Source organism: Bombina bombina, chromosome 6, assembly GCF_027579735.1.
Source record: "Bombina bombina isolate aBomBom1 chromosome 6, aBomBom1.pri, whole genome shotgun sequence".
NCBI lineage: Eukaryota > Metazoa > Chordata > Amphibia > Anura > Bombinatoridae > Bombina > Bombina bombina.
The window spans coordinates 1079001990-1079014198 of record NC_069504.1 but is presented as its reverse complement, the minus strand read 5'-3'; the positions used below and the strand labels follow the sequence as shown (position 1 = coordinate 1079014198).

General features: G+C 36.9%; 1 protein-coding gene across 7 annotated transcripts in view; it reads left to right on the top strand.

Moving 5' to 3' along the window:
* CNOT4 (CCR4-NOT transcription complex subunit 4) overlaps window positions 1–12209 on the top strand; it is a 541039-nt gene that overhangs the window by 505884 nt on the left and 22946 nt on the right. For 4 of the 7 annotated variants that reach the window (XM_053718981.1, XM_053718983.1, XM_053718982.1 and 1 more), the window contains one exon: window positions 1826–2035. The exons of the other annotated variants lie outside the window; for them this stretch is intronic. In XM_053718981.1, coding sequence (XP_053574956.1) covers window positions 1826–2035 — 210 coding nt within the window. The remainder of the gene's footprint in view (window positions 1–1825; window positions 2036–12209) is intronic. 7 annotated transcript variants of the gene reach the window in all.

Genomic DNA, 12209 nt, shown 5'->3' with positions numbered 1-12209 from the left:
TCAAAATTGACAATAACAGCCAAGACATTATTTTTAAAGCTTTGAAATGAAGACTTTAAATGCTAAACAGCATTATAAACCTAATTAAATAATCACACAACAGACTGTATCCTCAAACTAGGTTTAATAAACAAAAACATTTTTTACTTGCATTTTTCTGCAATCAGATCTCTGCATTGTTTGCATGTTAGATAATATTGGGTCTGCACCTATTCTATGCATTTCATTCTGGAGTGATTAATAAGCAGTTAGACACCCTCACCTCAAGCAGCTGCACAGGAAGATAATAGGGAAGTGGCTGCTAGATCTTGTTCCTTTGAAAGCTGCTCAATATCTAATGTCTACTCTGTGTACACAGATTAATTTCAGTCTGCTAAGCTTGCAAAACTTTGCTGCAACACAAGCGGACAGCTCCACCTACTGGCTATTTTAATTAGTGCACTGCTTTTCAATAGCAGTCACGTGACTGGAAAAAAAGGTTGTTAATCTGAAACACCAGCTGTATTAGCCTGAAATCACTTATTTACCACTAGCCAGAAATGTGTCAAGCCCATTGGGTTTCAAGAACCTTTTTTTTTTTTTTTTTTTTACATATAATTAGTAAAAAAAAAAAACTGCTTTTGTGTTTGTTCAGTTAAACTGTGTACCACCTTGAGTTATTGTTTTAAACATAAATATGGAGTATGTAGACATTTTACATGGGTTCAAGAGATCACTTCGGATTTAATTTTATTTTTTTAATATATGCAAAGGACATCAAACACAGGTGCTGATTAAAAATGTTAAGTAAAATTAATCCCAACAATATCACTTTCAAAATTGATATCAACTTCACACTTTGATTTTGTAGTTAAATTATTTTTTAAATATATAGATATATAGGCGCACGCACCCGCACTTCTGGTAAACTTCTCGAAAGATAAAGGTGTACAGAATTCCAATATCAAGGCTTATGACAACATTGAAAACTTTCCATTAGTATTTGTCATTTGTTGAAGCGAATTTAATTAAAATATTACAATATCTCTAAGAGGACTTGTAGTTGGCTACATTTTTGAAGACTAATACTAGGTGATACACTAAAGTATAAAAAAAACCTATAGTTTTACTTAGGGTACATCAACTTAATCTTTGCTAACATAGCACAGAACAATCATACAGGAATGTAGAATTTTGGATAACCAGCAAATTCATTCTGCAGCCTGTCCAAGTTTTGAATATAAAAATGGAAATGTCTGTTGCTGAAGGTCAACCAGAAAACCTTTAAGCTGCCAGGTAAGCAGCTGTGATGTAGCTAATGCATAAAACAAGGTATATGTGCATCTTATAAAAAACATGATTATTATTTTTTTTGACAAATTAACCTCTACAATTTCCTATTTAGTGGGTTTTAGTGTCTCTCTGGTAACCCCTCACTGCGTGTTTTTTTTTTACTTGCGACATATTCATAACTTTCCACACTGCTTATGATTTTTTATTTATTTTATTTTTTTTCCCAACTCCTCCTCCTTTGCTAACTACAATATCCAGACAGTTTTTCTGGTGGTTTCTTTTGGCTTTTTATTTATTTCAGGCTTGAGAGCTAAAGCACAAAAATAGCTTGATTCAAAAAATTAAGTTGCAACATTCCCTTCATCAATTTAATAGCAGAATATATGTAATCAAAAATTCAAATTAAAAGATAAATATTTTATATAGGAGTCCCTAAAACCAGAAGATTCTAACATCAGCTTTATATTTTTTTTTCTTTCTTTTTTTTTTTTTTTTTCTTTTTTTTTTCTTTTATTTTTTTTTTTGTTTGTTTTGTTCTTGGTAAATCTCCAAGATCACAGCAATTCAGTAGAGAGTATACATATGAAGGAATGGCAGGACGGGCTAAGGGCACTTCTACCCAACATTAACATCAACTTTGGTGGGCTTTCCAATGCTTCCTCCCCCTCCGTTACCCACAGTGCACCAACGTCCAACACTGTCACTACCAACAGCCTGAACTGGGACAGCCCCGGCAGCTGGATGGATCCTGCCATTATCACAGGTAACAATTTCTCACTCGTCTTGCCTTCATTGGCATTTTTTCATACACACCTCTGCCCAAACATCAACACTATAACTAGCACATTAAATCAGCATCTGTACCTAACTCCACTTAAAATTCCCACTTGCTCACTACCTACAGCCTGAACTGGTAACAGCTCTGACAGCTGGATGGATCTCACCATTATCACAGGTAACCATTTCTCACTCCTTCCTTCGTTTGCAGCTATCATAGTAGATGCACTTTTGGCCAGACACTAACTAGCACTTTTAATCAGCATCTGTATCTAACTCCTGTTAAAGATACCAACTTACTTATAATCCATTATCACTTTAGATTTCTAAATTTTCTACCAAAATATGAAATGTTAATTGTGTGATAAGTACCTTAAAGCTTCTTGTTTTATGGCGTATGACTCAGAAGTCTGGGCCCAAGGAAATAATTTAGTGTAATTCATACTCCACATTTATGCTCCAAGATTTAAGGGTGAGTTAGAATAGCAAGGTGCTGTGTTGGTGTTGCTTAATACGGCAAGGCTCTGTGAAATGTAGAGGTGGCCAAGCGCATCGCCTTTGCAATGGCATTGTTAGATATAACTCAGGTTACAATATTAATTATACTCTATTTCAGTGGTATTATATATTTACATAACAATATTTCCAAAGTTCTGATCAGTTAATCCTTATTAAAACACAATGATTATATTTATGCAGTAAATAGCGTAATAATTCTGGCCAAATATATATGTTTAGTTGTTACAATTTTCTATACCAAGCAAGGTATAAAAGAAATATTTCTATAAATTAACCTTACTCAAAATTAATCGCTTATTAAAATCACACCTTGCCATTTAACTTATAAGGCAATTTGTAATTAGCCAACAACACAAGTCCAATATCAAAATATGGATTACTAACTTACAATGCTTAAAGTGAATGTAAATTTTGTTGATACAGTGTCAGTTTTAAAAAAAAAATTGATTAAAAACAGGGGCACTTTAATTCATCAACATTTACATTTCACTCGTGTTGTGAAAATACTAACCTTTTAATCCTGACAGCCGCTCCACCTTTTCCCCCAGTCGTTGCAAGCCTCTTACTATGGATCGGTCATCCTCCAATCACCCCGTGTCTGATTCTACGCCGGGATTGGAGGAAGCCGGATTCCTCATTTTAGACCCAGGAAGAGGCTTTGCGGCAGGCCAAGGATGCGATGCAGCGGCTGTCAAGATTAAAAGGTAAGTATTTTCACAACACAAGTGAAATGTAAGTTTTTATGAATTAAAGTGCCCCTGTTTTTAATCAAATTTTTTAAAAAACGGGCACTTTATCATCAAAATTTTGGGGTTTACTATCCCTTTAATATTAAATATAAGAATAAGATACCTTTTAACTCACAGCTGCAACTATAGTATACTATAAGGAATTTCTTTGCTTTCAAATATTAAATATATTTCACAATCACCATACATTACCAGCAAACCAATATGCAAAATAGTATCCAGATGTGTCTATTGTCATATTTTCCAGGGGAAATATTTGCACAATTTTGGAAGAGAATTAAGCCCAATAATCTCTTATCCATAACGATTTTTCTTACAGAAAACTGTGTTCGCACACTTGTTGTCTCTCTTGTAAGCAAAATAGCAGCAAGGCACAATTGCAAGAGGTCAGGTTCAGTCAGTCGGCAAAAGGCCATTTCTCTTTGTGCAAGGAGTTTTTGTCAGAGACCAATCTCCTCGCTATTTCTTTATCACCCAATAGACTTGGATACATGCTTTTCGGAACTTGTCCCTCATTGGCCATTTCGTAATGCCTGTCTCTTAACAGTCAACTCTTTTGGCTGTAATGCCAGTTTTAGTCCATCGGTGGCAGAAGACATAGAAAAAAACGTTTCTCCAACATAGGTGTGTCCGGTCCACGGCGTCATCCTTACTTGTGGGATATTCTCCTCCCCAACAGGAAATGGCAAAGAGCCCAGCAAAGCTGGTCACATGATCCCTCCCAGGCTCCGCCTACCCCAGTCATTCTCTTTGCCGTTGTACAGGCAACATCTCCACGGAGATGGCTTAGAGTTTTTTAGTGTTTAACTGTAGTTTTTATTATTCAATCAAGAGTTTGTTATTTTGAAATAGTGCTGGTATGTACTATTTACTCAGAAACAGAAAAGAGATGAAGATTTCTGTTTGTATGAGGAAAATGATTTTAGCAACCGTAACTAAAATCCATGGCTGTTCCACACAGGACTGTTGAGAGCTACTAACTTCAGTTGGGGGAACAGTATGCAGTCTCTTGCTGCTTGAGGTATGACACATTCTAACAAGACGATGTAATGCTGGAAGATGTCATTTTCCCTATGGGATCCGGTAAGCCATGTTTATTACGATCATAAATAAGGGCTTCACAAGGGCTTATTAAGACTGTAGACTTTTCTGGGCTAAATCGATTCATTATTAACACATATTTAGCCTTGAGGAATCATTTTATCTGGGTATTTTGATATAAGAATATCGGCAGGCACTGTATTAGACACCTTATTCCTTAGGGGCTTTCCCAAAGCATAAGCAGAGCCTCATTTTCGCGCCGGTGTGGCGCACTTGTTTTTGAGAGGCATGGCATGCAGTCGCATGTGTGAGGAGCTCTGATACTTAGAAAAGACTTTCTGAAGGCGTCATTTGGTATCGTATTCCCCTTTGGGCTTGGTTGGGTCTCAGCAAAGCAGATACCAGGGACTGTAAAGGGGTTAAAGTTTAAAACGGCTCCGGTTCCGTTATTTTAAGGGTTAAAGCTTCCAAATTTGGTGTGCAATACTTTTAAGGCTTTAAGACACTGTGGTGAAAATTTGGTGAATTTTGTACAATTCCTTCATGTTTTTTCGCAATTGCAGTAATAAAGTGTGTTCAGTTTAAAATTTAAAGTGACAGTAACGGTTTTATTTTAAAACGTTTTTGTACTTTGTTATCAAGTTTATGCCTGTTTAACATGTCTGAACTACCAGATAGACTGTGTTCTGAATGTGGGGAAGCCAGAATTCCTATTCATTTAAATAAATGTGATTTATGTGATAATGACAATGATGCCCAAGATGATTCCTCAAGTGAGGGGAGTAAGCATGGTACTGCATCATTCCCTCCTTCGTCTACACGAGTCTTGCCCACTCAGGAGGCCCCTAGTACATCTAGCGCGCCAATACTCCTTACTATGCAACAATTAACGGCTGTAATGGATAATTCTGTCAAAAACATTTTAGCCCAAATGAACACTTGTCAGCGTAAGCGCGGCTGCTCTGTTTTAGATACTGAAGAGCATGGCAACGCTGATACTAATATCTCTGAAGGGCCCCTAACCCAGTCTGATGGGGCCAGGGAGATTTTGTCTGAGGGAGAAATTACTGATTCAGGGAACATTTCTCAACAGGCTGAACCTGATGTGATTGCATTTAAATTTAAGTTGGAACATCTCCGCATTCTGCTTAAGGAGGTATTATCCACTCTGGATGATTGTGACAAGTTGGTCATCCCAGAGAAGCTATGTAAAATGGACAAGTTCCTAGAGGTGCCGGGGCTCCCAGAAGCTTTTCCTATACCCAAGCGGGTGGCGGACATTGTTAATAAAGAATGGGAAAGGCCCGGTATTCCTTTCGTCCCTCCCCCCATATTTAAAAAATTGTTTCCTTTGGTCGACCCCAGAAAGGACTTATGGCAGACAGTCCCCAAGGTCGAGGGAGCGGTTTCCACTTTAAACAAACGCACCACTATACCCATAGAGGATAGTTGTGCTTTCAAAGATCCTATGGATAAAAAATTAGAAGGTTTGCTTAAAAAGATGTTTGTTCAGCAGGGTTACCTTCTACAACCAATTGCATGCATTGTCCCTGTCGCTACAGCCGCATGTTTCTGGTTCGATGAGCTGATAAAGGCGGTCGATAGTGATTCTCCTCCTTATGAGGAGATTATGGACAGAATCAAAATCCTCGGTGGCTTAGTGGGTAAGCAAGCAGCCTACCAGATGGAAGGCCAGCAGTTTGAATACAGCTGCGGTCGCCATGCTTTGGGGGGAACAAGGAGTTCCCTAGCGATGGAAGAAGTGACCAAAATCATTCTATGGGCGGAGTCTCACTCCTGCCACCTGTCCGCTATCCACATCCCAGGAGTGGAAAATTGGGAAGCGGATTTTCTGAGTCGTCAGACATTGCATCCGGGGGAGTGGGAACTCCATCCGGAAATCTTTGCCCAAGTCACTCAGCTGTGGGGCATTCCAGACATGGATCTGATGGCCTCTCGTCAGAACTTCAAAGTTCCTTGCTACGGGTCCAGATCCAGGGATCCCAAGGCGGCTCTAGTGGATGCACTAGTAGCACCTTGGACCTTCAAACTAGCTTATGTGTTCCCGCCGTTCCCTCTCATCCCCAGGCTGGTAGCCAGGATCAATCAGGAGAGGGCGTCGGTGATCTTGATAGCTCCTGCGTGGCCACGCAGGACTTGGTATGCAGATCTGGTGAATATGTCATCGGCTCCACCTTGGAAGCTACCTTTGAGACGAGACCTTCTTGTTCAGGGTCCGTTCGAACATCCGAACCTGGTTTCACTCCAGCTGACTGCTTGGAGATTGAACGCTTGATCTTATCGAAGCGAGGGTTCTCAGATTCTGTTATCGATACTCTTGTTCAGGCCAGAAAGCCTGTAACTAGAAAGATTTACCACAAAATTTGGAAAAAATATATCTGTTGGTGTGAATCTAAAGGATTCCCTTGGGACAAGGTTAAGATTCCTAAGATTCTATCCTTCCTTCAAGAAGGATTGGAAAAAGGATTATCTGCAAGTTCCCTGAAGGGACAGATTTCTGCCTTGTCTGTGTTACTTCACAAAAAGCTGGCAGCTGTGCCAGATGTTCAAGCCTTTGTTCAGGCTCTGGTTAGAATTAAGCCTGTTTACAAACCTTTGACTCCTCCTTGGAGTCTCAATTTAGTTCTTTCAGTTCTTCAGGGGGTTCCGTTTGAACCCTTACATTCCGTTGATATTAAGTTATTATCTTGGAAAGTTTTGTTTTTAGTTGCAATCTCTTCTGCTAGAAGAGTTTCAGAATTATCTGCTCTGCAGTGTTCTCCTCCTTATCTGGTGTTCCATGCAGATAAGGTGGTTTTACGTACTAAACCTGGTTTTCTTCCAAAAGTTGTTTCTAACAAAAACATTAACCAGGAGATTATCGTACCTTCTCTGTGTCCGAAACCAGTTTCAAAGAAGGAACGTTGGTTGCACAATTTGGATGTTGTTCGCGCTCTAAAATTCTATTTAGATGCTACAAAGGATTTTAGACAAACATCTTCCTTGTTTGTTGTTTATTCTGGTAAAAGGAGAGGTCAAAAAGCAACTTCTACCTCTCTCTCTTTTTGGATTAAAAGCATCATCAGATTGGCTTACGAGACTGCCGGACGGCAGCCTCCCGAAAGAATCACAGCTCATTCCACTAGGGCTGTGGCTTCCACATGGGCCTTCAAGAACGAGGCTTCTGTTGATCAGATATGTAGGGCAGCGACTTGGTCTTCACTGCACACTTTTACCAAATTTTACAAGTTTGATACTTTTGCTTCTTCTGAGGCTATTTTTGGGAGAAAGGTTTTGCAAGCCGTGGTGCCTTCCATTTAGGTGACCTGATTTGCTCCCTCCCTTCATCCGTGTCCTAAAGCTTTGGTATTGGTTCCCACAAGTAAGGATGACGCCGTGGACCGGACACACCTATGTTGGAGAAAACAGAATTTATGTTTACCTGATAAATTACTTTCTCCAACGGTGTGTCCGGTCCACGGCCCGCCCTGGTTTTTTTAATCAGGTCAGATAATTTATTTTCTTTAACTACAGTCACCAAGGTACCATATGGTTTCTCCTATGCAAATATTCCTCCTTAACGTCGGTCGAATGACTGGGGTAGGCGGAGCCTGGGAGGGATCATGTGACCAGCTTTGCTGGGCTCTTTGCCATTTCCTGTTGGGGAGGAGAATATCCCACAAGTAAGGATGACGCCGTGGACCGGACACACCGTTGGAGAAAGTAATTTATCAGGTAAACATAAATTCTGTTTTTGTTATCAAATACTGCTACAGTTTAATATATATATTTTAAAGTGTTCATTAAATACACTTATGTTTCCTAGTATTAACATATATGGGACTGTTTAATACTACTGTAGATGTGTAAATCAATACCAAACATGAGTATATTTCACTTATAATATACCTATAAATATATATACATATGTTTCCTCCTGTTTTAATTTTAATAGTCACATTTCTATGAGTGGACTAGGGGTATAACTTAATACTTTCAGCATTGTATGAATAAGTACTTAGTTTATGAACTTTGAACTTCATCAATATTTATAATATATTTTGACTTGAGTTTTTTATCAGTTAATTTAATATACTGTTATATATTGTATTTCTCAGTCACCATCTTATATCATATAGGTTATTGGAAGTGAACTCTGCAGTAACTAATTATTAGATATATTTATTAGATTCTCATTTCCTATTAATATAAATATACTCCATATTTGGTACATCTCTTACTGAGTGTATAAAACATATGATATAATTTACCGCACCAATTACACATGCATTTATCAGTTATTTATTCTGAAGTAGGTTGATTAAACATTTTAAATTCACCAATATAGCTACCCACTCAATACAGCAGATACTTATCTAATATGTTACTGTTAGGCATTTCTCTCAGGGCCATTTATTTATAAATATTTTATTATTTATACAATCTGAGTATAAATGAAATATTTGAAAATTTGTCTAACAATATATTTAAAAATATTGATGTACACCATAACTTAAAATTGTACTATATGACTTAAACTCAAGTAATTAAGCTTTTAAAGTTTCAATCTTATGCTTTCAAATTACACAGGTTAAGATATTTTCTTTTTCTCCTGCTATTTTCTAGAGACATAACGTCTGGAATTACGTGTTTTGAGAACTCAGTAAGGGACAATTAGCATTTAACTGTAAACGTTTACCTTTCCTGTAAGGCTGGTGCTTCAAAGAACTGATTATTTCAGACTTCTAGGCTCTCTCTCCCTACAAGGGTCTGGTGATCTGATAGGAAATCCTTTGAAATTTATATCTCCTAATTTGATGTCTGCTTTTGAACACTGAGATGTGTATTTGGTCAGAAAGAGGGGGTTTAATTGCTGAGCCTAGCTTCAGAATCTTGACAAAACGGTTTTGCATTTAGGAATGATATTAAGCATGTCCAAGTTTAATATTTGATAGATAACATACTTATTTTATCTTATCATATATATATGTGTGTGTGTGTGTGTATATATATATATATATATATATATATATATATATATATATGTAATGTCACTCAGCCATACCCTAACAGCATACAAGCAGCTAAGTCACAATATAAAGCTATATAGCAAGTTTTTACATTTCTAACATAAGTTGTTGAAAAAAAACACATTTTTATGTTTTTTGAAATGTTTGCGTTTTTTAAGATGGCTGCCACACCATATGACTAATACTTTCAACACAAACAGATGTAACTCTAGGTCACTATATATGGTTATACAGCAAATTTCACAGCTTTAACATAAGCGGTTGCAAAGAAAACACATTTTCAACATTTTCGTGTATACCAATATGGCTGCCACATCTTATGACCAATTCCTTCAATTAGCAACTGTTACTCTAGGTCTCAATATAAGGTTATTCATCAAGTTTCACAGTTCTAACATAAGTGTTTGCAGAAAAAATAGATTTTCAAAATGTTTGTGTAAAACAAAATGGCTGCCAGATCATATGATATACAGCCTCCATATAATGCACAATATTTCTCACCATAGATGTCAATAAACATGGCAAAAATAAAGCATTTTTGTAAAGCGGTTTTCGATTTATTAAAAAATATCGTTAAGCATTTTTGAACAATTCAATATAGCTGCCAAACCATATGACCTATCAACTTCTCTTGTACAAATATAAATGTTAGTCATAAGAACTCTATAAACAAAATTTCAAGTCTGTCCCTTAAGCTGTTTCGGAGAAGAAGATTTTTGTAGTTTTTAAAAACCGCTCATACGAATCAATATGGCCGCCAAGCTATGCAATGTATGGCTTTCAAATTGCACATACTAATGTTGAATATTGACCTCCTATAATTTGCAGAAGTTTCATGAAAATTTGCAATTGTTTTATTTCACGAAGGCGACTGCGCAGTGCAAATTTTTACTGCAATATTGTCTTTGAGGGTTATGACTGTGTAATCATGTGTCTACTACACTGTAATGTAGTTAAATATTGTAAATCTAATGCATAAAGTGTAAATTTACGCAATTAAATGTCGATAAAAAGGTTGTCTCGCAGCAGCCATGTTGATTATAGAAAAATTGCAGTTTGAACAAACTTGGTAGAGGACCTTGCAAGGAGCATATGTGCAAAATTGCGCTTTATTGTACTAAAGAGAGGTTTAAGAGAAGATGTTTAAATATTTTCGCAAAATGGCTGCCCTATCATGTGACCAAGGCACTTCTCTTGAGCAATAGCAATTCTATGTAACGTCAGCAATGAGCACAGCAAGTTTCAAAGTTGTAACATAAGCAGTTCCAGAGCTAAAGATTTGTAAGCGTTTCTCGAAATTTTTCAAAAAAAGCAATATGGCTGCCTAACCATATGACCTATGAGTGCAATGTTGCATGAGATGTAGCAGAGCAATAGGCTGTACCAGCATACTTGATTTTAGGAGCTTTGCTTCAGCAGTTCATGCGTTATGGGCAATAGAAAAACACGGCGGAATAATAAAAAAATAATCCTGACAATAACAGGTTGTCCAGCAACTAAATTGCTTGGCCACCTAATTACATGGGAACGTGGGTAGAATAACATATCAGCAGTCTTAATGTTTTTAAAACCAATTCATATCCGTTTTACTGCAATTTTTCAATATAACTCCACCCACAATTTGCCTTATTTGGAGTAGCCAATCTGATCTTTAGTCTACAGACAACATGACTAGACACTGTTATAAAGATAGTCTAAAGTAAAATTGCTTTGCCGTTGATCAGGGTGCATTTCAATTTCTGTGTTTTAGAAATTGCACAATTTTCAAAGCTATATTACATGCAGCACTAACTAAAATGTATTGCAAAGTTGTTTCATTACGCAGAACTAAACGTTTTAAATAAGAAATATCAAGATGTTTACAGTCCCTTTTAACTGTAATTCGTTCAGTTTTGATCATTACTCCCTAATGTCTTTGAATGCAATTTTTTGTTCAAATAATCGATATTCCCTCTTGTTATTGAGATATAACTCATCACTATAATTAAAGGGATAGGAAAGTCAAAATTAAACTTGCACGATTCAGAGCATGAAATTTTAAGACACTTAAAGGGCCACTGTAAGTAAATATTTTCTATGCCTGTTACTAACTAACTACCCCAAATACGCTTTTTATCAATAGCATTTCATTAACATATCGCTACCGTATATCAGAAATCTTGTCTGCAAATTTAATTGTTTTCCAAACCCAATCCGTGGGTATCCTTTGCTCTGTACCAATCCGTTTACAATACCTAGGTTTCCAAATGGCGCTTTAAACACAAAGTTATTGGTTTAAGTATTTTGAACATGCAGTGCTGAAAATAGTGGGCAGGATAACGTGACATCATCTGCGAATAAAAGATATAACTTTTAGAATGTTATGAAACTTCGTTTTTGAGAAAATATAGGTCAGTAGGTTTTAATTAATGTTTATTAACTTTAATATGTTAGTAGTTTAGCTTAAAAATTATAACAGAAAGTAATCCTTTAAGTTCACTTCTATTTTGAAATGTGCTTTGTTCTGTTGGTATCCCTTGTTGAAAAAGAATATGCACATATTGTACACTAGTGGGAGCTTGCTGCTGATTGGTGCCGGCACACATTTGTCTCTTGTGATTGGCTAACTAAATAGGTTTTGTAGATGATCCATTTTTGTAGACCATCTGGCAGTGTGTTTGCAAAAATGTATGGTTTTGCTTAATTTTTTAATAACATTGTGTTGATTTTCAGATTCCTAACCAGGCACCATGTTTACAGACTCCTGCTGGCTCCTGTTTATGTAATTTGTCTTTTCATAAGTAGGGGGGAGGGTAGACTGTCTTCTGTTTCCTCAGCCCCT